The 26,842-nt window shown below is 57.7% G+C and overlaps 1 protein-coding gene across 3 annotated transcripts; it reads right to left on the minus strand.

Moving 5' to 3' along the window:
* Window positions 1-450: 450 nt before the first annotated feature.
* RASA4B (RAS p21 protein activator 4B) lies at window positions 451-24,952 on the minus strand. 3 transcript variants are annotated; one of them, XM_033110191.1, is made up of 21 exons: window positions 24,756-24,952; window positions 19,679-19,735; window positions 18,042-18,155; window positions 17,490-17,551; window positions 16,243-16,372; window positions 14,366-14,447; window positions 13,488-13,619; window positions 13,196-13,287; window positions 11,838-11,955; window positions 11,450-11,600; window positions 11,057-11,121; window positions 10,564-10,676; window positions 10,109-10,301; window positions 9,743-9,880; window positions 8,868-9,012; window positions 8,441-8,610; window positions 6,613-6,750; window positions 5,275-5,410; window positions 4,243-4,363; window positions 1,270-1,334; window positions 451-1,107 (listed from the first exon to the last, which is right to left on the minus strand). In XM_033110191.1, exons 1-21 carry the CDS (start codon window positions 24,818-24,820, stop codon window positions 986-988), a joined length of 2,409 nt encoding a protein of 802 aa, XP_032966082.1. In that variant the 5' UTR covers window positions 24,821-24,952; the 3' UTR covers window positions 451-985. The 3 variants fall into 3 exon arrangements, with proteins under 3 accessions (XP_032966082.1, XP_032966083.1, XP_032966084.1); XM_033110192.1 differs by having other exon boundaries at window positions 18,042-18,150; window positions 24,756-24,912; XM_033110193.1 differs by having other exon boundaries at window positions 18,104-18,155; window positions 24,756-24,912.
* Between the last annotated feature and the right edge of the window lie 1,890 nt (window positions 24,953-26,842).

Below are 26,842 nucleotides of genomic sequence, written 5' to 3' on the forward strand. Positions count from 1 at the left end.
GTTACTGTGTACCTAGATGGAGCGGGATGAGGACAGGGAGGTGACAAGCAGAGGAGCCTTGCTTTTGCTAAGGAGGGTGGCATAAGGGACGCTTTCCAGGGCCAGGCCACGTGATTCCAGGTTCTGAACCCGCCCCCACTGTGCAGTCTTCAGGACACTTGGAAAAAGGGCCTGTCTGGGGGCTGTAAGGAGAGAACAGCTGGTGAACGAAGTCAGGCTCTGTAGCCTGTGGGGGATGGAGGAAGGGGAACCAGGGGCGTGGTGGGGAGAGCAGCTGGAAGGAGAAAGGAGGCCCCCCTGGGAGATGGGGAAGCAAAGGGGAGATGGGGAAGCAAAGAAGAGACGGGGATGCAGAGAGACTATGCTGGTGCCCCCCCCCCACCACCAGCAGGCTTTGGGGTTCCCGGGCCCACTCCCTCCCGACCCCCATCACGAGACCCCAGAGCCGCAGTCACATCAGGTTTATTGTTGGCAATAGAGCACCGTGACGCTCTCCCAGGGCACAGCCACTGTGAGGGAGCAGATAGGGTGGTGCCTGAGAGTAAAGTGGGTGCTGAGGTCCAGGCCTGGTCTCCTGGGGCCTGTGTTCCCTCCCGCCTCTCTGAGTCCCAGGAAGTGTCAGTCCACCTGGTGCGGCCATTCCTAGGGATAGTTTCTGGCTGGGTCTATCCTGAGCAGGAGAGGAGGGTCCTGGAGAGTTTGGACTAGTGGTGGTGATGGCTGCAGGGCCCACAGGGAGCAACCAGGCCTCACAGAGAAGCAGATGCCCGAGTCCCCTAGAGACTCTGCATGGGCAATGACAGGCTCAAGTCCTGTCAGTTCCTGAAGTCTGGACGCTCTGGTCCCTGGCCTCCCAAACTCCCCCAGCTCGGGAAAGACTCGGGTCCTGCACCCCTATGAGAGGAACTGAGGTGAAGGACCAAGAGTGCACCCGAGATCTCCAAGCACCTGGCAGGGGGCTCGGCAAGAGAGTGTGGGACAGACCTCACGTCTGTAGCTCCAGGAGGCAGTTTGGCTCTAAGGGCTCAGAGCTGGCTGGGCTGCGGCTATGGGCCTCCTGGAGATCCTGTAGAACCTGCAGCATCTGGGCCAGTGGGTCCTCGAGGGCTGGAGGCAGACGAAGAGTGAGGGTCAGGCAGGCACGGCCTCGCCTGCCAGTGCCTGTCTCCAAGACCAAAGGGCCCCTGGGAGTGGCCCTCAGGAGCCCCACACACAGCATCCCTGAAGGGGGCTCAGGCCACCCTGAGAGTCCAGATGGGAGGGACCTACCTTCGCCAGGGCCTGTGGGCACAGAGCCTGCCTCTGTGCTGGTACTCAGCTCTCGATGCTTCTCCCTGTCGGGGAGGAGAGAGTGAGAGCTCTGGGTGCCCTTGCTGGGAAGGCTGGGTGACCAAGTGTGGGCATCCTAAGCTGGAAGGGGCTCCTGGGGGCTGGGGGGGGACTCTTAATCTATGGGGAAAAAACATGGGCCCAGGTCATCTCCTGCTTTCCCTCCTCCGCCCCACCCTCCCCAACTGTGGGTCAGCAGAAGGCACTTCGGAGACCAAGCTTGAACTACACCACTCCTGCTTTGGAGGGCCCTTGGGAAAAGAGCCAACTGGGGCCTGAAAATTCCCTAATGTTAAGTGGCCATGGAGTGAGTTTCCTTCCTATGGGAACAGGAGACACTGCCATTTGAAGCACGGTTCCTAACTGGGATTCACCACAGGCCCCCAGGCCCTCTCAGGTATGATCCCGTGTGCATTACATGGAGGGAGGCTGAACAGCTGCATGGACCTATACTTGAAGTCCCTTATTTAGGAATGTTGGCTCAACTCTTTTGACTGTCTCCCTGATCCGTTTTGGAGAGACGTGGCCCTCTGCTATGATCTAACAGGCTCCTCCTCCTAGATGCCTTCTTGGCCCTGTGGGGTTGCCTGGCCTGCTTTCCTGCTTCTCTCAGTGCAGTCACCCCGACCTTTTCTCACGCTGCCCCCGTTACCCAGGATGCCATTTGCTGTTTCCCTCTCTGGGAGATGCTGTTGAACCTCACAGACCAGCTGAAACGTTATTGCCTTATGCCTCCACTCATGGGCTTATTCCACATTTACTGAGGGGCTAGAATGTTCTCAGTACTGGGAGTAGAACTGTGAATACCACAGGCCTGCCCTCAGGGAGCTCCGTGTAGTTGAAACAGGCAAGAAATGAATAAATAGCATGTACTGGTGAGTTCCAATGATCTAGAGTAACGGGTCAGGGAAGGCTTCTCTCACAAGGTGGTATTTGAGCAGAGGCCTGAATCAGGTGAGTGAACACCTGGGAAAGAACCTTCAGGCAGAGGACACAGCAAGTGCAAAGGCTCTGGGGGTGGAGAGGCCCAGAGACAGCAAGAAGGCCAGGATAGCTTGGGTGAGCTCAGCACGGGGAGGAACCGGCGGCAGGAGATGAGGCTGAGGGGCAGGCAGCCAGGGCACTCAGGCCCTGTGCCCTCGACAGGGACTTAGGTCTGTGGGAAGCCATTAGGGGCTGTAAGCAGGGGAGTGATGTGATCTGCTTTGTTTGAGATCACTCTGGGGGCTGTGTGGTGAGCAGATCCTCGCGAGGCAGGAGTACAGGCAGGACAGCCAATTAGGAGGCTCCTGTGTCATCCCTGCAATGGAAGATGTGAGTGGCTCAGACAGGGAGTCACAGTGTCCATGCGAGAAGGGGTCCGATCTGGCCTTCTTCTGTAGGTAAAGCCGAGGGGCTGCACTTGCTGAGAGGCTGGATGTGGAGCTGGAGGCGGTGAGGGAAAGTGAGCAGGTGGGCCCAATGTAATCACAGGGTCTTTATAAAAGGGAGACAACGTCGTCCGAGGAGGAAGGCAGTAATGCGATGATGCAAGCGGAGAGGCAGTGATGGATGCACTTTGCTGATGGAGAAGAGGCCATGAGCCCCGCTGGCTTTTAGCCCGCGGAGCCTGATTTCTGACTTCTGACCTCTGTAACTGTACGAGCATAAATCTGTGTTGTCTTATGCCACCAAGTGTGTGGTAATTTGTTACAGCAGCCACAGGAAACTAATACAGCTGGAGGTCGGGTCAGTGGATCAGAGGTCCTGGTAGGCAGGAGGTCTGCGGGCACTAGACACTAGAGGAAGTGAGCTGGGGTGAGAGGGAGCGTGGCCGAGAGGTCCCAGAGGCGGCGAGGCTCTTAAGGCAGGGTGTGGTTAGAACCATGGGCACTGGGTAGTGGGACCCACCTGAACCCCACGCGGCTTGGGTTCGAATCTTCGCTCCACTGCTTCTGGCTTAAATGGGGGTAATAGGAGTACCTACTTGGTTCAGGGGTTGTGAATATTACGTGTTTATACATGAAGTGAAATTCAAGTGGAGCCTAGAAAATGAGGAGGAGGGATGAGAGGTTCCGGGGTGTGGTCACGGGAGTCTAGGAGTGAGGTGGGTGGAAGAGTAGGCCTCTGGAGGTGTGGGGCTCAGGAACGAAGCGACAGGGATGAAGTCACCAAGCAAGGGAGCTGGAGACAGGGCCACACTGTCAGAAAGGACATTGCTGCAGGGTGACCTGGAGGCCACTGGTGATTGCCACTCACAGGGAAGTGGGTGGTTCTAGTCTGATGGCACGAGTTTTGAAGGGTTTTGAAGAAATAAACCCTGGACGAGTTAGTTGATGAAGAACAAGGACAGCCACCACCCCTCTAGGCCCAGGTGTAGGGGTGTGGGAGAGAAACTGCTCAAGGAAGCAGTGCTCTCAGGAAACACTGGATCACTTTAAAATATCCCCATGCTGGGGCCCACCCCCAGAGATTGAGTCAGTGGGGTAGGGCCTGGGCATCCTGTTTTTTAAAGTTGTTTTTCAAAAGCATCCTGTTTTTCCTATGCTAGAGCCAGGGCTAAGAAGCACTGAATTCAGCGAGATGGCTGGCTGAGGGCAATGCCTGCACTCCCAGAGCACCATGGGAAGGCTAGACAAATGGGGAGGCTGGGTCAGCCCAGGGAAGGAAGCAGCCATGGCGCCGACCCTAGTCCTCCGCAGCCCTCGGGGCCTTCATCCTAACATGAGCTGGCTTCGTGTTGCAGAGATCCAGGTGTCCCTCCCCAGGTGTGGCTGTCAAGGGCCGAAAGGCGTTGGGCCTGATTAGAAGGGACGTGACCAGTCACTGTGGAGCAGTCCTGAGCCGGGACCCCATCTCTGGACCCCGCCTGGCACGTTTCCCAGGCTGCATGAGCTCCCCCATGTGGGACTCACTGCCCTGCACAGGCCTCACCGCAGCGCAGCCTCCATGCCCAGCAGGTGCCGGTAGATGAGCTGGGCCTCCAGGTCATGGTCAAGAGGGTCATTCCACTCCTGCAGGGTCACCTGTGACCGGGTCTTATCACAGCCCAGATCTGGAGGCAGGGAGAAGGCAGAGTTTCGAGCAGGCAATTTGAGAGCTCACACCCAACTTCCTGGTAGGGAAACCAAGGCCTAGAGAGGGAAACGGATGGACTGGGCTCCCCGTACAGGGCCGGGCTGGGAACACAGCCTGGGAAGTCTGGCTCCCCCATGCTCCGGGGCCAGCAGCTCCTCCCTCAGGGTCACTCCTGACCAGTGGGGACATGACTGCAGAGCTTGGCAGTTGCACAGGACACAAGTTTGGGAGCTGGAGCACTTCGCGGAAGTGCCTGCCTGCAAGGGAGCAACCCAGAACATAAGATCATGGTGAGGAAACCAACAGGGGTTTGTGCCTTGGAATGAGCTGGCCCTGCCACTTATTGGCTTTATGGCCTCGGCAGAGGCATCTGCCCTTGGTAAGTCTTGGTTTCCTTCTCCATAAACTGGGGCTACCAGGCTCCGTCTCGTAGTGCCCACTTCACCAATGACCAGGGTTACTGCTGTGATGGGTATAGCCAGAGGCGGTGGGCGAGGCCAACCAGCCAGCATCACCCTTGTGAAAAGCTGCCGATCCTACCCACTGCTCAACCTCAAATCTAGGGCTGGGCTAGAGCAGTGCGTCAGGTTCCGATGACTCTAGCCGCACTTCAATAAGGCTACTTAAATGTAATTAAAATTAAATTAAATTTTTAAAAACAATAAAACACACTTCCTCAGCTGCACTAGCCACCTGTCAAGTGCTCAACAGCCACTTGTGCTCATGGCTAGGATATACACACACTCTTCTGTCATCACAGGAAATTCTAGTAGAAGCTCCTCTGTGCCATCCCTCTAGTGCCCAAGGCCCAGGGTCCCAACAGCTCCAGTAGCAGGCTGCCTGCTGTGGACAGATGCAGTGCAGCGGGGCCCAGGCCTCCACTCCCACCTGTCTTGTCCTTCTGGTGGCAGCAGCTCCACTTGTCCCCTCGGAAGACACCAGGGTGGTAGGAGCCCAGGAGGCCAGTGTTGTTGATGCTCACCTTCCGCAGTGCAGACAACCACTGGTTCAGCTCGTTCACACACTGCCGGGGCCGGGATGGGGCAGTGAGGGGGGGACTGATCTGAGGTCGCCTCCTCCAGGAAGCCCTCCCTCCCTGAAGCACCCATGCCACTCAGGAAAACACATTCCCTGCCAGTCCACGAAGCAGCTTTGAATGAATCAGCAAAGGCTGCCTTTTCTCCCAATGGATGCAGCTCATGCCCGGGCACTGGCTTGGTGAGCAGAACATGGGCTGGATTTCAGCTGCCACCGGACCCCTTGGCCATGCCCTTGGGCAGTCCACAACCTGGCAACTGTGTGCCACGGTCCTGCTGTCACCACTTTTTCCCTGTGGTTCTGAACTCTGACCCAACAGAGTTCAGGACGCCGAAGTGGGGAGGGGATGAGCTGGGTCTGTGGCCTCTTACCACCTACCCAGGACAGTCACCCCAGGGACAAGCCAAACCCCCTCCAGCCTTCCTACTTGTATTCTTCCTCCATGTGTCCTTCCCCTAGATGCTCCATCCCTCACCTTGTCCCTGCTCAAATACCATCTATCAGAGGCCTTCCCTGACCACCCTTTGTAAAACAGCATGCCCCTCTGCCGCCCCGCACCCCCACTCTGTCCCCTCCCTATCTCTCTTAGTCTCCTTTGGTTCCCTTCAAGGCACTATTCGCCATTGGACATTGTAAATATTTATTATTCATCAGTCTATCTTCTTCCTGGGATCTAAGATCCATTAGGGCAGGGACGCTGTTTTGTCCCATACCCCCACCACCTGGAACAGTGCCTGGAACCTAGCAGGTGCTCAATAAGTATTTTTGAAATCAAGGAATGAATGAGTTAATGCATGAACAGATGAGAAGGGGATGTAATAGCACGTACCCAGAGCCACACACATGTGTAAACACGTGATCATTATTCGTTGATACCCATCAACACACAGGCACCAACTCAGATACCTCAGAAGTACAGTTTCCCACATGTTCCAAGTGAAGTTCCGAATCACAGGTACACACCGTCCATGCACCAGGCCACACACAGACCTACATGGGTGCCTACGTAGGTCTACAAACGAACACGAACACACACACACACACACTGCGCTCACATCCGATCTCACACCCCCTGCTGTGCCTGATGTAGGTAACAAGGGTGTGAGAGACTCACTCGCCTCTCATTCCAGCACATCCAAGGGATTCCCACAGCACCCCCCCCACGGGTGCCGCTCTGCACAGCCACACCTTACACTGCAGGTAGGAAGTCTGGGGCCTGCCCGCGTCGTCCGTGTAGATGACCTGCATGACGTGCGAGCTGCCGAAGCTCTTCTCTTCCACCTTTTCCGCTGCCCGGATGTTGGCTAGCTTGATGAGGGCACACTTCTGGGATGGGCAGGGGAAGGGAAGGCGCAGGGTCCCGATTGGGGCCACTCTACTTCCTCTCTCTGGGCCTCCGTCTCCCCTTCTGCAGCACCAGGGGTTGGTGTGGGGGACCCACAGTGCCTATCCCTCCCGGAGCCTGCTCTGTGAGTGACCTCAGCCAGGACAGAAGGAAAACAGATGGTGACCAAGCCTCTTGGGGGCTCCCAGCAGTCCTGGGAGGTCTAAGTTTTGGAAAAGTATCTGGACGCCCAGCATTCCCGGAGGCTGGAAGGTAATGCCTGCTGTGGACCAGGCCCGATGCCTTTGCAGTTATTAATATCCCAACTCACATTTCCCAGGCTCTAAAAGTCCTATCCCACCTCCTGACCCCTCCCCCACTCCTGTCATCACCGAACCTCATGAGATACAAATGAGACAGAGAGAAGCTCTGGATGAAAAATACCCACGTCCCTGAGGGGCCCTCAATCTGCTTAAGCTCAATCTATGATACTGGCCCCCAGACCCTGCTCTCCTGCCTCTTGAATACTCTCTCATCAGAACTCGCCAGGGCCCCTCGTCATCCAAACGACCTGTCCCCATGGCCCTCGGGATAACGCCCATACTCCCTAGCCTGGCATCTAAGCCCACCACCCCTGCTGGCCTCAGTGACATGCAGAGAGGGGACAATGCCATCTCTTGAGGGAGTGGGAAACCCTGGAGGAGAGCCCTGGGGACGTATGTCTGAGCCATCTCAGGGTGGGACCTCCTGAAGACAGAGAGGACAGCCCAGATGATGTGCTGACCATGCTTGGGTGTGCCTGCTAGACGGGGGGCAGAAAAGAGGCAGTGGGGCAACACACAAGATCTGTCCACAGAAGGGCAAGCTCAATGCCCAGGGATAGAATGGGGTCCAGAGCAGGGCAAGGGAGGGCCCTGCCAGGTAGCCAGGCTTTGCTGAGGCTACAGAAAAGCTGAGGGGACCCAAAGGCCAGGCAGCTGCCGAAGGCAAAAGAAGCTGGAAAGCAGGAGGCCTGAACTCAGGGCTTACCCCAGGGAGCTCCTTCACCCCCTTCTACCCTCAAGGTGCACAGGGCTAGGTTGGGCACCGCTGGCAGACCATCTCCAGAGCCTGGCTAACTAGGGGTTGGATTGGCCCAGCTAGGGGTCAACAGGTCCATCCAGGAAGTACCCGACAAGCCCTTCTTTGGAGAAGAGTACTCACAGGACGCCAGCCCCAGAGGATATAGTGTTTTTAGCAATATCATTGTTCTAGGTCTTGCTCTGCCAGGCCCTGGCTCTGCATCCTGATATTATCTCATCTAATCCTCAACAATCTGATAAGAAGCATTATCCTGAATTTACAGGCCAAAGCACCAAGGTTCAGAAAGGTTGAGACACTTCCCCTAGGTACACAAGGCTAGAACCCAGGACTCCTCTCAGCCCCTCTCTGCTTCCCCGCTCTCGCAGAAGCACCCCTCAGCCCCCTACCCCACTCATGCACCTGACAAAAAAGCCAGGGCTGGACACTACAACCGCTGCCTGCCCCATGCACCCCTTTGCAGGGGAGCTTCCTCCTCATGTGACTGACGCCAGAGAGTTAGTCCTGCCTGGTTTTCCTCTCTGATCCTGGTGGACCCTGGGATTGGCTCTGAGGAAGGGACAGGTGCCCCAGGGTGTTACAACCCCGTTGCCTGCCTCCCTCCTTACCCACCTTGGAGCTGGGTGTCTTGGCGAAGCTGAGGGCCTCAGTGGTGAGGGAAAAGTAGAGCTTCTTGAAAGAGGAGGACATGAGGGGACCCTTGCCCTTGGTCCTGTGGATGAAGAGTGGTCCCTCCTTCACTGGTGTTGCCTGCAAGCTCAGCGACCTCTGCAAGTCCAACTCTGCCAGGCAGGGTAGGTAGGATGAAATGTGAGCTGGGGGGTGAGGATGGGTGGGGGATGGAGCAAACATCTACAGCAGGCTGTGGGCGGAGCTTCCAAAGGCACAAATAGGTGGGCGGGGCCATGGAGCAGGGGGCGGAGCAAAGGTGATTAGGGGACGGGGCACAGCCAGAGGCACAGGGAGGTGGGTGGGGCCACAGAACAGGGGGGCGGGACAAATGCAAACAGGAGACTGGGTCCTCACTGGAACCACTCACCCTCCTTCTCCTCAATGTCCACTAGCTTGGTGATAAAGTCCTTCAGCTGGGCCACGCCCTGATGCACGGTGGGCTGCAGCGGCTCCATCCAAGCCTCCTTGGCCCTGGAAGCAGGCGTGTCCATGTTGCCAACATTCTGGACTGCCTGAAGATGACAGCAGGAAGGGCCAGGTTCTGCTGGATTGGGTGCCCTGTCGGTGAAATCCGCCCCCTGCCAAGTCTATGCTACTCCGCTGTAGAAATGGAGGCAGAAGCAGCTTGCTCTGCTCATGGGCCCACTCCATCCCCACTGTGATCTGGTGAATAGATCACAGAGTTTGAGGCATTTGGGGACCTGACAGTTGACACTACCTAAGCCCAATCTATTAAACTTCCTCTGAAGGTCTGATACCGTGTTTCCCTGAAAATAAGACCCAGCCGAACAATCAGCTTTAATGCGTCTTTTGGAGCAAAAATTAATATAACACCCGGTATTATATTACATTACATTATACGAGGTCTTATATTATAGCAGGTCTTATTTTCAGGGAATCACGGTATCAGGCTCTGCCCCACCGGGTACGCTGGCCCCAGGCCGGTGCCAAGCAGACAAGCACAGCCTGAGAGTAAGATCTTGGGTTGAAAGACCCAGGATACATCACCAACAGGCTATGTGGCCTTGGGCATCCTCCTTCCCCTTGCAGACCTGTTCCCTTATCCATGAGATTGGGTGACCATGATAAAGCTTTGTAAACTGTGAAGTGCAATGCCACTTGAGAGTTATCAGTAGCCTAGTCACAGGCCTTCCTGGAGCCAGTTGGGAACACACTGCAGTCCAGGCAAGAACCCCTGTTCTGCACCCAGCTGGATATCACTGCCAGTGTCTACAGCCACACCTTGGCCAGCAGGAGCAGGGTGCGGCTGGTGCGGGCGTCTGCGTGCCGCTCCCGCAGGTGGAAGAGCTTGGGCGCCATGATGGCAGGAGAGAAAAAGCGCAGACACAGGAAGCTGGTGACAGCGATGAATGGCACGTCCTGGAAGGGTACAGGAGAGCAGTGAGCTGGACTCTCCCAGGCCTCAGCTCCTGATGGCCCCCTCCCCTTTGGCGCTGTCACCGTCTCTCCTCATGACCCTGCACCCCTCTTATTGCTCTCAGCTACAACCCCACCACCACCGTCCCTCTCTACAGAGCCCTGGAGCCCCACAACTCCCTTCCCCCACCACTTTCTTCCCTCGCTCAGCCCCGCCTGCAGAGGGCGCACCTGGTGCTGGGCGCTGGGAAAGCGCTCGCGCACTCGCTGGAAAAGCTGGCGGAAGGTGGCGCGGACCACAGCTGGGCAAGCACGAACCGAGCGACAGAGGGCGCTTAGCAGCGCCCCGAGATGGGCGCGTAATGTCTGTGCGCTCTGCTCCAGCAGCTCAGCTTCGGTCTGCGGTCGGTGCAGCCCGGAACACCTGCGTGGGACGGATGGGGCGGGGCGGGGCGGGGGGGGGGGCACATCCCCAGAGAGGGTCGCAGTCACCGCCCGCATACACGACTCAGACAGAGGATCCCAGAGATACAGGCACAGAAAGGTACCAGCCCAGACGGACACAGAAATCACACACAGGTGGGCAGGTAGACAAAAGGTAGACCCAGGCAGAAAAACAAACATACACTTGTAGACATCATCACCCCACCCTGCTGTGTCCCCCCAGGGATCACACCCAGTCTCACCCTACATCCTTGACCTCTATTTTGCTGGGGTCCAGCTCCACATACTTCTTCTCCTCAAATATCCTGTCAATGATGGGTCCCAGGACACCGTGCAGATACCGCATCCCAGCCACCTGAGGGCCATCACAAGCCGCATTGGTCCTGTCTCCCACCTCCAGCTGCCCGCCAGCTCCCCGCAGCTGGTCTCCCAATCACCCCGTGCACCATCTGCCTGATGTATCCGCTCAGGAGGGGCCAGGCACACAAGGAATGTGGATCAACAAACTGCTGCTACATAAATGAATGAATGAATGAACTCAATGAATGAATGCATGAATGACTCAGTGAATGACTCAATGACTCAATGAACGAATTCACAGAACTAATTCTCAGACTTTACGGGCCCTGGACATGGAGACAGAAGATTTGAATTTAAGTTCCAACTCTGTCTCTTGGCCTCTGTGAACCTGTTTCCTCAACTATAAAATAAAAACACTATACCATGCAACCTCACCTTCAGAAAAGACTCCATGGACTTTGAGGCCAGAGAGTTGCTCCGGAACAAGGTGTTGGCCTCACCTACAATCAGAGGTTCTAGTGGGTAGGAGGCTGGGAAAGGAACAAGGCTTTGGAAAGGAAGGCAGAGGACCCTGGGGTTCTACGCTGGCGCCTCAGTAAAGAGCTTCATTGCCACCTCCCAAACCACTGCCCCACCTCTGCCTTTTGCTGTTTTCCTTGCGTCCTAACCTGACCCTTCTCCTCCTAATCAGACGCATCCTCCTCCTACTGGAGGGCCTCCTGGATTTCTCCTCTCCCAGTATCTCTAGAGTCCCTGGCTCCCGGTTCCCTGCTCCCTGCTCCCTTCTCCACCACACCTTCAGACAGGCCACTCCCTCCCAGGCCTCACTGGTGCGACCCAGCTCCAGCTGGAATAGCAGGTCCAGAAATTCTTTGGCCAGTCCCTGCCCCAGGAAGAGCTTGAGCAGATTGGTGGCCACTTCCTGGCGGCACTCAGTGCTGGTCATCTCCTCGATGAGTGGGATCAGCTGTCTTGGGCCCTGCAGGAGGCAGCAAGGAGAGGCAGGGCTCCAGGACACACAAAGGAACCCAAATCCTTCACTCTGAGGACCTCAGAGGACCATGGGGAGGGTGGGGGCGCTTTCCCAAGAAATAGCAAAGATCCCTGGGCACTAGCTAGTTCCTTATCATCCTGAAAACGGCGTTTTGCTCTTTAGAGTGGGTTTAGATGGACAGGGAGGATGGACCCTCCCACCTTCCCCCAGGGGCCTCCTCACCTGGATGCCCAGTTTCACCTCATGGCACAGCAGCTGCACCAAGGGCTGGTAGCAGCCAGAGGGCAGCACCGTCTCGTCCCGCAGCCGCACCTCCAGCTGCAAGGAGCCCAGGTTGCCCCTGGAACGGGCAGCCTATGACCTCTCCACCAGCGACCCGTGCTCCCTCCCCACTGCCTCCATCTTCCCTTCTTGGAGCCAGCCTCAGTTTCTCTGTCGACACCCTCCGCCTTGGTTCCCTTCACTGCCTCACCTCCCATTCTTTGCCCAAACTCTTTTCTGTTTGGAAAGCCCTTCCTGCCCCAGACTCATGGAAACTCCACTCCTAGACACCTGTGGACTCTGAGCTTGACCCATGTGGACATGTTGGGCTCTCCAGCCTCAAGTCTGTAAACTCCCAGAGACGACCTCCTTCATGTATACACTTTAGACTGGGAAAAAACCTCCAACCCTCTGCCAGGGGAAACTGAGGCTCGATCGGGTTAAGCAACTTGCACGTTAGATCTAATGCCCAAGCTCTGGTGCTCTGATCCCTCCTGGTGAGGGCACCAACCAAGGCTTAACAGTCTCTAAGGCCCTGCTGCCCACAACACAGCCGCACAGTTCACGAGTGATGCTGCTTGGTATACTGCCTGCCATGCAGCGGAAGCCGTCGAGACAAAATCGCCTTGGTGCTGGACACAGCTGTCTGCCCTGCCCCTGCCCTGCTAAGGATGGTGATGAGGGTCTGGGGCCTTCTGCTGAGAGACAGAGCTGAACCACCCGAGGTGGGGGGCACTGCTGAGCCTCCATTTCCGGGTTGAGTGGGCAAGGAGGCCAGAGGGCTTCTTAGATAGAGCTGCCAGATTTAGCAAAATAAAAATACAAGGCTCCCAGTTAAATTTAAATTTTTCAGTATAAGCTTGTCTCAAATATTTCATGGACATACTTACACTAAAAAATTATCGTTTATCTGAATTTCAGTTTTAAGTGGATGTTGTGTATTTTATCAGGCAACCCTACTCCCCAAGAATTTTGGGGCAAGTCATAGCTATGGTACAGGGACACTGACTCGGAGCTCTGGGGACATGAATTCTAGTCTGAGGTCTGCAGAGAAACCCTTAAAGGGAAAGGGTATGAAGGCTTGTTCCAGAAACTTCCAGAAGGTGGAAAGCAGGAGGTGCTCAGAGGAGAGCTGAGTCCAGGACTGTGGGAAGGGAGAGGAGGCAGGATCCACCCTGGACAGAGAAGGATCCTGGCCTGGTGGGCAGGGGCTGGAAGAAACCTGGGGCTGCATCATCTCTTGCCTGCCTGCTGTAGCCAACTCTCAGCCTGCCTGGGCCCAGATCCGCCAGCCCAGCCACCAAGTCCCAAGCACTCACTCTTCCTGCCGACTCTTGGACTGGTCCGGCTGCAGTCGGAACCAGCCCTCCTCCTGTTGGGCCGCCCCCAGTCTGTGGACATTAAACACCACCTGGGGGCAGGGCAGAGATGGGAGGACCATGCTGGGACCACTCAGGTCTCTTCCTTGCCATGAGGGTCCATGAGCACGAGTGGCAGGCAGGGGGTGGGGGTGTCGTTGCTGGTGCTGGGGAGTCCCGGGTCCCTCTGGGGACACTGGAGCTATGGGATGACGGGAAGGGAGGCCTGGTGCTGAAGGTGGCAGACGCTCACTTTGCCCAGGAAGTCGTTGCGGCTGACAAGGTCCCAGTCCCAGGCCTCCACACAGAGCGCCTCCGTGCCTCCCTCCTCCAGTTCAAACTCGAACGTCTCATTCCAACGTGGGTAGCATGATTTCTTCACGATCTGCCCAGAAAGGGGGGGGATGCTGACTCTAGGGGCTCCCCAGCCAAAGGCAGCGCCACTCCAATCAGCTCCCTTGTGTTCCCTGCAGGGCCCTGGAAGCAGACTCCTCTCCTGGGTCCAGGCAGAAGCTCTGCAATAGCAGAGGTAAAAAATTTCCTGTCTAAGCCCCCACCCATTTCTCAAGTGGGGAAATTGATGCCCAGAGTGAGTAAGGCACTTGTCCAAGGCCACACAGCAAAAAGGTACTAGTTTGCACTAAGACCCATGTCTCCATGCCTGCCCATGCAGGGCTCAGCCCACCACCCTGTTTCTCAGAGGTGAGGAAAGCAGCGGGGGCAGCTGGTGGGCTATGCAGGTTGTCTGGACCCAGCCTGGCCAGGAGTGAAACTCAGCTGAGGCTGCAGGGGCTGGCGCCAAAAGGACCGGGGCCCGCTATGCACCCTCATAGAAACTGCCCTGCTTTTTTCAGCCTTTTCTGTAAGATGGCACTCCCAGTCTAACCACCCAGGTGATACAGTGTTTCTCCGAAAATAAGACCGGGTCTTATATTAATTTTTGCTCCAAAAGATGCATCAGGGCTTACTTACGTTCAGGGGGTGTCATCCTGAAAAATCATGCTAGGGCTGATTTTCCGATTAGGTCTTATTTTCGGGGAAACATGGAAGTGAGGAGGTGGCGAGGCAGTGAGGAGCCTGGATGGGTCCCTGCGCCTCCCGGCTCACTCCCCAGCCCACTGGTCTCCTCACCGAGGTCTCCTGAGTTCGGCCATTGTAGCGCACACGGACAAAGGGGTCAGAGGCACCATTCCGGTCCTTGGGGGCTAGGTCCCTGGAGGGGGAGAGAAACATCCACTGTCACCCAAGCTGGCTCAGCTATGGGGTAACCACACCAGGCTGGAAAGGCTTGAGCTCATCCTGTCCCTGGTGAGCTGGGTGACTGTGTACACATCCCTCCCTTTTCTAGATCCTAATTTCCACAGTGATCACCACATGGGCCCCCACGTGGCCCCCACACCAGGCCCAGGATCCACCAAGGGCAAAGCCATGGCTCCTCCTAACTAGGCCACTGCAGACCAGCTGCTGCACCTCCTCCGGCAGAGGGCGGCAAGTGCAGCTGTGGAGCAGTGCAGACCGTGGGCCCCCCACCTCTGTTCCCAGGGCAGCCCTGAGCAGGGGCCACCTGAGCCTTGGTTACCTCATCAGTAAAACGGAAAAGACAACCCCCATGAGGTAATGAGCTTCTAGAAAGCCTGCCCTGCCTTATCCCCCTATTTGAAGGGGGTCTTGGCGAACAGCCCTGATTGATCATACTCTCTCCACAGATAGTCCATTACAAAGCCAAAATCTGGGCTCAGCACCCCAGCTTAGCTTTGGGGAAGAACAGAGCCCACCCCTCTCCATTGGCTGTATTATTTTCTGCTCGTTTCTATGTTTTAAGTCTCTCCTGCCTGCTTTCCTTTCTTCCTCAGAACCGTCTAATAGAATTCCAGAGCTTGGTCTTGAGCATCTGCCCAGCAAGGTGAGGAGCACATGTTCTTTCTGCGTCTACAGCAAAGGCCGCTTCTTGGGCAGTCTCAGAATTCCAGCAGGGCTCTGAGTCGAGGACAACGGGGGATGAGTCCCCCACACTCTATAAAGAGAGACCTGAATAGACCATTTCCCCATCCAGGGACTTGCTAAGAGGAGGCCAGGCTGGCCCAGCCACCCAACATGTGAGTGTGTGTGAACATGTGTGCGCCCACGCCACAAAGAGGCTGGTGCCAGCGAGGCCGAGGAAGGAGGAAGTGGGTGAGCAGAGGATGAATGGCGTGTGAGAGAATGCGCGTGACGGGTGGACTGTGACTCCGCCCAAGTTCTACCATTTTCCATCTGGCTATGCCTCTTCCACATTCCAGCCCCAGGACAATACACAGTCAGGAGAGCCACAGTCCTCATTTTCAGGAGAGCTCCTCCTCCCCGAGAGGCCAACCACCCTGCAGGGGGCCATGCTCCCACAGCTGCTGGCTGGCTAGTGTCCCCCGTGGGCAGCAGGCAGAGGCTAGGGGCCGCCCTCCTGCCCCAGAGGCAGGCAAGGGCCCTGTGGAGGAGAGTGACGCGTACTGAGGCCTAGACGGGAGTGGAGCTTGCAGCTCACATTACCCTGGGGGACGGGCGGGGGTCCACGTCACAGGTGACTCAGGCCCACCTTCCCACCCAAGGCCCTGTCCCTCCTGAGAATCCCACCCTTCCCACTGGAGATTTTCAGCAACTCCTCTCACCACCACCACCACACCACCTATCAGGCCAACTTCATATTGATGTTAAACCCAAGGGAAGTTCAGTCTTGGCATTGGGGCTGTAAGATCAGAGTTCAGGGTCCCCCCTCACCCACTACCCCACTGCACTATGATGCCTGAAATTCCACCAATTAGATTATCCCTTCCCCAAAGAGTCATACCCTCCTGAGAGGGGTCATCCAGGAAACATCTTCAAGCCAGGGAAACCTCTCCCCGCTACCCGAGTGGGCTGATGGAAGGAGGCACAGGGCCAGGAAGTGGATGCGGGGAGAGAAGGCTCAGCATCCACCGTGGGTTTCTCTAGTTTCGTGGGGCCCACTCCCTGCTCCCTAGCCCCCGACATCTCACCTGGCCTCCAGCACAGAGCAGCGCAGCCGGCAGGCCCGGGCTCCTGGCACCACCTCCAGCCGAAGGTGGATCTCGCCCTGTACCTCCTCATCAGGGTCGACCTCCGTCAGGTGGGCCCACCCACTGAAACCTGTGAGGCTGCAGGTGAGCCAGCGGCCTGGCTCTTCCCTTCCCTTCCCCCTCAGCCACACCAGGCACCATGTGGCCCCTTCTTAATCCCCTCAAAGTTCCTGTGAGGCATGGGCTATTGTCCCCAGTGACAAATGGGCAAACTGAGGCTCAGAAGCTGGAAGGGCCTAGATTGGAATCGAAGTCTGGTGACCCCTGTGGCCATGCTGCATTTGGTGGCCTTGACCCTAACTCAGCATGGCACTGCCCGCTGTCCTCAGTTTCCCCCATCTTAAAACGGGGACAGTGGCTTATACCTAGGGCTGATGGAAGGAAGGCTTAAGCGCCGATGGGGAAGCAACAAGAGGATGGCATCATTGGGGCCACTAGACCCCAAGGGGCTGGCTGGGGCCTTGGGCAGGAGAGGCCTCTGGCCGGGCAGCGGCCACACAGCTCCAGGAGTCAGCAAAGGCCCCGCCGCCCCGCATGCCTGCCCCAATCTCACAGATAGAAGCAGGTGTGTGCCAGGGAGGCCCAATGAGGGTCACAGAGGCTCAGGCCAGCACAGCCTGAAGCATCGAGGAGCTCCTGGTCTGAACCCTCAGGGGAGATACGGACTCAGCCCAGAGAAGGCAGCACCTGCCCCAGGTCACACAGCAAGGCTGGGCAGGGCCGACCCCTCAAAGCAATGCCAGCATCCCAGGAACCATCCAAGGGGCTCTCCAGGCTGATCCCTCAGACTTAGGACCGAGTGGCACTGGTGCCCAGCCCCCAGGGGGAATAGAGGAGCCAGCAGGATTGGGAGGAGGAGTCCCTACATCTCAGCAATAGAGCATGAGGAGGCCCCTTCCTCTGCCTGCAGGTCCCACCACTAGCAGCCCATGCTCCGGGGAGATGCGGTCCCAACCTGCTGGCAGAATGAGAACCAGGGCACAGGGGCGGGTGTGCAGGAGACGGCCACAGGCCCTTCTGCGGAGGGTACAAATGGCTTTCTCTGAGCATGGGACCTGAAGGAGCCTAGAGAAAGAGTCTCTGAGAGTGGGGAAGGATGGGGGCTGGACAGAATAGTGAAGGGATTGAGGAGGGGGACCATGGGAGGGGAAGCAGAAGTGGGCTGTGCTCCCTCGCAGAGATCTTACCCTTAGGGTGAGCGGCCAGGGTGTCCCTGGTAAGGCAGACCTTCCCGATGACGTCATCCCGGCTGGAGGGTGGAGAGGGAGCCAGAGCTGGGCAGGGTTCTCCAGGGAGCCCAGGAAACCCCTGCCACCCTATTTTGGGTCCCTGTCGGGAGCAGGGAGGCTGACACTCAAGTCACCTCCAGGGGCCTCTCAGGGCAAGACCCATGACTCTTGCGCATGTGATGTGTTGCTGCACATAGACCCGTGGACCCACACACATGCCAAGCTCATGCTCTCCGCATGCCCATTTCCCAGCTCACATCCCATGCTCACACAGCACACCTGGGCCCGTATTCCCACACACGCACACGCGGTGCAAGCACACATAGTCATGCACGCACGCACGCGCACACACACACACACACACACCTGCACCCTTCCAGACCCTCCTGGACTCCCCCTCCCTCCAGGCTATAAAGGGGATGCAGGGTGACCAGCAGTCCCAGTACTGAAATGGGCCAGAGAGGGGCAGATGGCGGGTGCAGGCCCCCAAGAAGCATGGGAGCCACCGACCTGAGCGCATCCTCATCCATGACGTAGAAGGCCACCGCGTGGAAGGTGGGGGGCAGGTGTACCTGGTACTCCTCACCCCAGAAGGGGCACAGGGTCTTCCACACGGTGGCTGTCCTACAGGAGAGGACCCTCAGCACCTGCCCAGGTCACCCACAGGCCCCAGGCTGGGGCAAAGGGGGCCGTTCCCCACATCCTCCTCCATTCCCGGGAACAACTGCTCTGCTGTTTGACATTTCCTTGTCCCCGACACCCCCACCCCCACTTCCAATCACTCCCTCCTGATCGTCCTCTCTGTCCCGGCTGGGGCACAGGGCTGCCTCAGTGAGGCCATTTCACATTTGGGGAAATTGAGACCACGGACGGCAGCAGCTCAGGTCACACAGCAGGACTCCCTAGATCCTGATGCTGAATGGATTCACTGAGGGTGGAGGCAGGGAGACCACCAAGCCTACTCTGGAGCCCAACAGTCTGCCTGGGGGGCCTGGGAGCCAAGGTCCAGGGCCTGACCCTGAGACATCTCGTCTGGGCAGGGCCTCACCCAGTTCTGGCCAAGCTCCCCTGGATCAGAGCCTTCAATCACGGGACTCAGCACGGATGTGGGTGGGGGGAAGCTGAAGCCCCCCCCCCCAAAGAACCTGATGAAGGCTGAGGGGATCACCTTGACCCCAACCACTTGTTGGTTATGTACTTGAACTGTGGGACCTCAGCTTCCCTGCCTGTCATTGACACAACAGAGCCATCATGTCCCTCTTCCCCCTTAGTGTCCCAGATTTGGAGAGAACGTGGGAAAAGCCTGGGGCCCTGCTTGTAGGTGGGAAGAACTGTGAGTTGGCAGCCTTGGCTATTGGCCAGCAGTGGGCACTCAGCTCACCGATACAGAACAGGGGAGCGGCTCTGGCCACGAATTTTGAGGCAGAAGCCTGACTGAGGGAGGGGATGCGACAGCAAAAACCCTGCCCAGATCTGTGGAGCTCACGGAGAAGGGGAGGTCCAAAGGCAGTGGGCCTTCTGGGTACAGGTTGGGGACCCCCAGCCTGGAGAGGAACAATTATCCTGGGGTATAGCCACTGTGGGATTCTCTGAGAGGGATCTCTGAGTCAGAGCAAGGGAAGGGAGAAGGCGCTCAGGCTTCGGGGTGAGCCAGACCTGGGTTCCAGTTTGGCTTTGCTACTTAGTAAGTACGTGACCTTGGGCAAGTTACTTAGTCTCTCAGAGCTTCGTTCCCTCATCCATAGATGAGGTTCACCGATGTAATATGTAGCTCACTGCCGGTATTGAACGGGCTGGACTCGTTTAGTACAGGGCCTGGTGGAGACAGCACCTATCATCATCATCTGCCCTCCTGGGTCCCGTCAAGACTGTGAAGAACAGTCAGTGAGAGGCCCTGGAAAAGCGCCAGGTCCACAGCAGATAATCCCTGGATGGCCTTAAGGTCAGTAATTAGCAGAAAGAGCTACAGGCCGGGACAGTCTTTCTCACCTCCTAGCGGTTGTGTCAGGGCCAGGTAGGGGACCGGGGATTAGATGCCCATCTCCATACACATTTGACACCCCTCTGAGGTGTGTGTTACGGGGGTGCAGTATGCTCAGGGAGGGAGCCCATCTCACCCACCCTCGGTCCCGGGGGTGGGGTGCTACCTGATGATGGGCTCATTGTCCACCTTCACGATGCAGTAGGGGTCACTGCTGCCGGTGCTGCAAGACAGACAGGCAAGCGGAGGGGCTGTCAGGCAGAGGCTGCAGGTAGGGCCCAGGGCGGGGCCTCCCAGGAGGCTCCCCACCTGCTGCCAGAGCTCTCAGTGACTCAGGAAACAGACAGTCAAGGCTGAGGCACCCAGTCCTGGGTGGGGGCCCAAAGGCTCCCCACCCCCCACCCCCCACCACCACCAAAATGTGTGCCCTCACCCTCAGTCCAGCAGGGGGTGGTAAGGGAAAGGCAGGAACCTCCACCCCAGCTCCCTGCCCTACCCCTGCCCGTCCTCAGGGAGCAAGGAAACAACAGTCACAACAGCCGCAGGCCGGCTTCCGACACCCCTACCCTCAGGAGCACAGGCAGCCCCTTATTCTCTCCCGAGCCTTTGCTCCTCCTCTCGCTCCTGCCTGGACTGCCCTGCCAGCCTCAGCCTCTCCTCTAAGAGCCTTCCTCGTCCCCGAGACAGGGAGTAAGGTCTCCCCGGGACCCCACTGCCTGCCCCCTTTCCAGTAGGTCTCCCGCCATTCCAGTACAGCTAGTGATGTCCTGCCAGCGGCCTCCCAGACCTGACTGAGCGACCTGAGGGTGGGGACCACTTCTCTCCCAGGGCCTAGGACAAGGAGCAGCACAGGCAGCGTCCGGTGAGCACTGAATGAATGGATGGACGAGAACAAATGTAACCGTCTGCCCTCCAGCTCTAGGCCATCTGGGAACGAAGGGGAAACCCAGGGAATGAAGGCAAAGCCAGACTGCCCAGTCCCACCTGTGTCAGGCTGGTGGGGGACTCCTGGAGTTACGGGCAGCCCCAGCCAGGCCCAGGGCTAGGACTCGGATGGCGGCTACTTCCAGAAGTGCTCTTCAGGCCTGGCGTCCATAAAAAGGAAGTGTATTTGTGTGTTGGAGGTTGGGGAATTCCAATCTCCACTTCCCTTCTCAAAAAGGGCTCTTCTGGCAGAGGAAGCCACTCAGACAAACATGTCCTAAGGCTCTCCTGACACCAACGGAAAATGTCTGCCAAGACTCAGCTTCCCCACTGTAAAGTGGAGGTTGTCATGCCAGCTCCCGGGGGAGCTGCCCTCGGTCAGGCACAGGTGAGGGCCAGCCGGGAAGCGTTTAGTCAGTGTGTTAGCCCTGCCTGAGACTCCTGGTCCTCTGCCTGCCACCCTTCCTCCATCATTCAAGATCCCCCTCCTGCAGAGAGCCCCTTGGGAACCTCCCAGCCTGCATCCTACCACCCCACAGCCAGAGGACCCCAGCACCTGGGCGGCAGGGCCCAGGAGCTGCACCGTGTACCTGAACAGGGAACTCAGAGGAACGAGGGAGAGGTCAGTGTGGGCTGCTCCCCAAGATCCCCCTCCTGCAGAGAGCCCCTTGGGAACCTCCCAGCCTGCATCCTACCACCCCACAGCCAGGGGACCCCAGCACCTGGGCGGCAGGGCCCAGGAGCTGCACCGTGTACTTGAACAGGGAACTCAGAGGAACGAGGGAGAGGTCAGTGTGGGCTGCTCCCCAAGATCCCCCTCCTGCAGAGAGCCCCTTGGGAACCTCCCAGCCTGCATCCTACCACCCCACAGCCAGGGGACCCCAGCACCTGGGCGGCAGGGCCCAGGAGCTGCACCGTGTACTTGAACAGGGAACTCAGGAACGAGGGAGAGGTCAGTGTGGGCTGCTCCCCACCATTGGGCCCCCTCTGTCCTGCTTCTGCCTCCTGCCCTGGGGGCCCCTGGGGTTTCCTGGGGGCAGGGAACCTCTTATGTATCCCTGTGAGCCCAGCACTGCCCACCACGCAGCTCCTACTCAGTGGACGAATCGTGAATGAACGATTCATGTTGCAGGCAGGGTCACGGAGATGGACAAAGGCCCGGAGGCAGAACAGACCCTGTGTGCAGGGCAGCAATGCGGTGGGTGGCTGGATCAAGGGGTGTGAAGGGGACCGTGTCGAGATGAGGCTGAAGCAAAGCTAAGGACGTGGGCCCAACCATGGTCCCTGGCTACCTGCTGGGACCTGTGTGCTGCCCTAGTGAAGCCCCTGGCTGGTCCCCTCTCCCACTTCTCCTTCCCCAAGCCACTTGCAGGCACTGGCCCAGCCTGGCTTCTTGTGGGGCCTCTATATTTAGGGCCTTGGCAGTTTCCAGTTTGTGGAAAGGGAAGGATCAGCGCAAACCCCGAAATAGCCCCAGGGCCGTCCCCAGGGCCACTGGGCATGGGAGCCAGTGGGACACCGGTCACCGTGAGACTCAGCTCCTTTCTGGCTGACCCAGGCACCCAAGAATGGAAAACAGTGGGAGAGAGCATGACAGGAACAGGTGGGCTCTGAGAGCTGTCAGTGACAGGGAACACAGCTGTGCTCTGCGCCCTTAAGAGAACGAAAAACCCAGGAGTGGAAGTGGGAGGGAGGCAGGTGGCAGCTGTGTGAGAAGGGCTTCCCTCCTCAGAGCTGTCTCAATCAAGATGGGCCACTATGAGAGATAGTGAGCTCCCTGTCCTCAGAAGTGTGCAAGCCCTGGCTAGAAGGGATGCTGCTTCAAGAGACAGGCTGGAGGCTGATGGGGCGCAGTGAGGCAGGCTCACCACCACCCCTGCCTCCAGCACTCAGTGAGGGCTCCCTGTGATCCAAATCCTCGCCATCCTGGAGCCAAATGCTTTACACGGCATTTTCAAGGCTCTCCGCCCTGAGCCCCACAGCAAGCTTGCAACCTCGGTCCTCCTAGGATTTTGCTGCCTGTTAGCAGCAGAGTGGGTTTGAATCTGGCTTCTCTACCTACCTGTGTGTCCTTAGCAAACTTCCACATCCCGAGCCTTTTTCCCCACCTGCAAACTGAGCGTTTTTACCTATAGGGCTAATAACAAGATCAAATGGGAAGGTCCTCAATACCTCTTATTCTTCCCTACTATGGACCAGGTGTCCCTCGGGGCACCAGGAATGTCAGGACGAATGAGTCATGGTTCCTACCCTCACAGTCACGAGGCACCGGCAGCCCAGGAAGGAACAATTGCTACCAGGGCTCTGTCCTAACTCCAGCTAACCCGAAGTGCTGCAGTGCACGGAACAGGGGTGATGAACCCTGCACCACAGCACCAGGAAAAGCCCTGAAGAGGACAAGTTTGAGAGGGGTCCTGAAGGGTGAATAGGAGTTTTCTGGAAGGCTCTGAAGGGGAATGCTTGAAAGCAGAAGGCCGCAAACACTTGCAGGAGCAGAGCCGTGAAGGGCAGTACCCCAGATGTGGGGGGCAGGAGTGGGGATCACAGCTCAATTTAAAAGACATTTGACAGGTTAGACCTGTGTACTGCAGCAACTATGGGAAAAGCAAAGGAAAGGAGGTGAGGGGAGGTGAGTAGGGCAGGCAGGGGGGCAGGACAAGGAAAGAGATTTGGAAGACAGAACCGACAGGACTTGGGGCACCTTGCCCAGAGTCCCCCAGCTGTGCAGAGGCAGGGCTGGGGAGAGCTGGACCCAGGCACCTTGGCTGCCAGGTGGGCACAGCCTACAGCTGCACCTCCCTGGGCTGGTGAGAGCCTGGAGCCAGTCACTAGGGCAAGCCCTGCAGGCACGGGAGGGAGGCGACAGACGGAGGGGCTGCTCCTCCCAGCAGCCACCAGCCAGAGGAGGCCAAACTGACCTAGTTACAAGCGTCAGTGTAGGGGGTGCTTAGAGGCTGGGCCTGGAGGCTGAGGCCCTTCTCAGAGCTCATCTGCTTTTCCACCGCAGAAACCCTAACCCCACCTCCCGCCCCACCTCCCTCTATGCACAGAAACCCACCTTGAGATGGCCACCCACTCCTCCCTCACCCATTGCCATGGCAACCGCTGAGCCCCTCAGCAGGCCCAGGGGGCCTTGAACTGGCACTGCTCCTGGCAAGGCGCTGCTGGGAAATTTACAGGGACCACTGTCCCTGGGAGAGAAGCCCCCACCCCCCATCTAACCACCTCTGCATCCAGGAGCCTGCTAAGAGCCTGGGTGTGAGGAGGCTCCAGCCCAGCAGACTTTGGACCCTGTGCTGCCTCAGGGCTCCCTTTCCTCTGCCCCATCCTCCAGGCAGTCAGCAAGCCCCTCAAGCTTTGTGTTTTCCACCACTCATATCTGAGAGAGATTTCGACCTCCCATTTACAGAAAGGAAACTGAGGCTTCGGGGACAGAGAATTAGGACTGAAGTCTGCATACAAGGGAGCCAGAGATCAAATGGGGCAGCTCAGCTCTGGGACCTACTGAGAAAGGTGGGACCAGAGACTCCTGAAATCTCCTCAAATCTGGCCAGGGACCAGGAAAAGCCCTAGATGCCAGCACCTGTTAAGAGCACTACACCCAAGACCTTGCTCTGCACTTGCAGCCAGCAGTTATCTCTGAGCTTCTGTTGCCTCCTCTAGAAAATGTTACAGTGAGAACTGCCTTGCTGGGTGTTTGTAAGGATTAAAGGTGCTGGCTCAGGTACAGCTGAGGGCACAAGCAACAGCTACTCCCCAGCCACCCCATCTTGCACCAGACCTGGCCTCCCCACCTATAAGTCCACTCTTCACAGCAGGAAGCCCTGGGTGAGCCCCTGGGTCCCGGCCGGTTTCGGGTGAACACTCCCAGGTACTAAGAGTACAGGAACTGCTGAGGAAGACCCTCATTTCTAGGGGAGCACCTCTACCCCCTCCAGCCACACCCCTGGCAGTCGACCGAGACAGTAGGGACCGTATTTGGTTCAGACGTCTTCCCTGCGATGTCGCTCCCAAGTCCAGCTCCTTTCCTATCAAGGCCCCTTCCCCTCTAGAGCCGCGGTTCACTCCCTCCCGACTCATTAGGACCCCCTTCCAGATCCCCGTCCCCTCCCTAGTCCCTGGCCCTTCCCTGTCACCCTGTCTGGCGCTCGCAGCAAATCTGTCCCCATTTTCCTGCTCGTCTCCCACTGCGGCCACACTCGCCACACCCTCGCCTCTGCTCTACTTGTGGGCGGGCCGTGTGGACCCCGGAAAGGTCAGGCGTGAGGGGCAGCGCCCCTCCCCGTAAAGTTGAGGCTCCCAGACCCGGCCGCGCTCACATGTCCTTGGCCGGCAGGTTCTTCCCCTCCACGATGCGGATGGACAGCGAGCTGCGCTTGGCCATCGCCGGTCCGCGACGCGGGCTCCTGGTTCGGGGGAGTCGGACGCCAGGGTCGGGTGCAGCTGGCAGCCGGCCGGCAGGCGGGGGCTAGACTGGGAGCCCGAGGGGGCGGGCCAGGCGGGGAGGGGCAGGTAACCGCGGGGGCGGGGTAATCGCTTCCACTTCATTCACCCCCACCCCGCCCCACGTGCGGGGGGACACAGCGCCAGGGAGTGCCAATCGCCGGCTGGGGCTCCCGGGAGTGGGCGAGGCCGGCCGAGGCCGCGCCGCTTATTGGCCGCCTGGAGGGGGAGGGGAGGGGCTCACGCCGAGGCGCTGACGCCCGGCGGGCGCCGTGGGGCGTGGGGGCGCCCCTTGAGGCCAGTGGAGACGTTCGGCGCCCAGTGGCCAGCGCCACGAGTACGTGTGGGCGGCGGGCGTGGTCCGAGGGCCAGAACCCGGGCACGTGGGGGCTGGGGGCCCACTTGTGTGCTCGGAGGCGTGGGCTTGTGTGGGCACACGCAGTGGGGGGGGCGTGCGAGGAGGACACCCCCCGCCCCCCCACCTGAACCTGGTGTGTGGGAGGGAGGCCCTTCACAGGTGTAAATTAAATGGAAAAAAAAATCGGACCAATTTAGCAAACAATATGAGTGTTTGAGTTAGAGCCACCTGGACCCAGAAGGAGGCAGCGAGAGCAAGGGCAGCCCAGAGGTATGGGGACCGGCATGCGAGCCTGAAAGACTTGGATTATTTTTGAGACCCTCCTTCGGAGGAAGGGGCTTTCTCAGTTATTACCTCACTATGCCTCCTACATCCCCCGCAGTGAGAACCTGGAGGAGGCACTCAGGTACACAGAGGGGAAGTTACTTGCTGGAGGTCACACAGCTGGGCCCCAGGCCAAGTCGAGCTGGCCTCCCCAGGACTCCATGACCACTGCCGTTCCACTGGGTCACCATCTTTCTCCTAGAGCTGAGTTTCTAGGTTTCTCAGGTACTTAGGGCTATTTTTTTTTTTTAAGGTGGTTTATCAGGGTCATTATCAGTCATCCTTGGTTACTGAGATTTGTCCCCTCTGCCTGGCATGTTCCCTCCCAACCCTCACCTTTGGGTTTGGGCCTGCCCACCTGAGGAGTAAGAAAAAGTTTTGTTAGCTTCTTGGTAGGTTGTCTCCCTTTGTGGTTCCCTCCCAGATCTGCAGGTCACAGCCGTGGGGCTGGCACAGAGGTAACTGGCACTGGGCAGCTAGCTTCCCAGGAGGGCATTGCCCCAAGCATGACTGCAGACTTGCGACCCAGAACCAGCTCCACCGCTCCCAGCTGAGTGATGCTGGGCGGCTTCCTGAATTTCAGTGAGCTGGTTCCGTTTCATCACCTGCAAAGAGGGAGCACTGACACCTGCCAGAGTTACCCAGGAGACATTCTGCCTCGGGGAGGGGGATATCTAGCACAGGTTCTATTTTCTGTTACATTGTTTTCTTTTCCTATTCCTATTTTGTTATTTATACACTACATGCACATTTCACTAAATTCAAAAGATATTGAAGGTTTACAATGAAAAGTCAGTCTCTCATCACTCCCAGCCACACAAATTTCCTCCTCCAACGTATCCATTATTCCTGGTTCCTGTGCCTCCTGGAGATAGACTGACTACAGTGTGTCAGTAGATACATATTTTCTTTTATACACAAATAGTAGCTTACTGGTTGCACTTATAGTTTCACTTATTTGATCTTGGAGAGCTGTGCATATCTGTGTGTAAACAGCACCCTTGTGGTCTTTGCCACTTGCCCAGTTTTCCATCACGTGGACGTACCATCATTCTTTGATGGGTCACCTGTTAGCCAATGGGCAGGTTGTTGCCATCATTTGCTTTCACCCAACAATAGCACAGCTCACACATCATTTTGCATGTGAGTGCATACAGCTCAGGATAAATTCCAGGAAATGGACTCTCTGGGCCAGGAGATGCGTGCGTGCGAGGGACTTCTGTAGGATTTGCCGAATTTCCTGCTGCAGTGGTTGTTTCAGTGTACACAGCCACCCACATA

The sequence above is a fragment of the Rhinolophus ferrumequinum genome, chromosome 7 (assembly GCF_004115265.2).
Source record: "Rhinolophus ferrumequinum isolate MPI-CBG mRhiFer1 chromosome 7, mRhiFer1_v1.p, whole genome shotgun sequence".
In the NCBI taxonomy this organism is placed as follows: Eukaryota; Metazoa; Chordata; class Mammalia; order Chiroptera; family Rhinolophidae; genus Rhinolophus; species Rhinolophus ferrumequinum.

Bases quoted from the DNA above. Each gene is read 5' to 3' on its own strand.
- RASA4B (XM_033110191.1), bottom strand. From the start codon at position 24,820: ATGGCCAAGCGCAGCTCGCTGTCCATCCGCATCGTGGAGGGGAAGAAC. The intron at 18,156-19,678 runs GTAGCACCCCAC...CCTCTCCTGTAG, and splicing joins GACAATGAGCCCATCATCAG to GACAGCCACCGTGTGGAAGA. The intron at 6,751-8,440 runs GTGGGTAAGGAG...TGCCCATCCCAG, and splicing joins CCAAGACACCCAGCTCCAAG to AAGTGTGCCCTCATCAAGCT.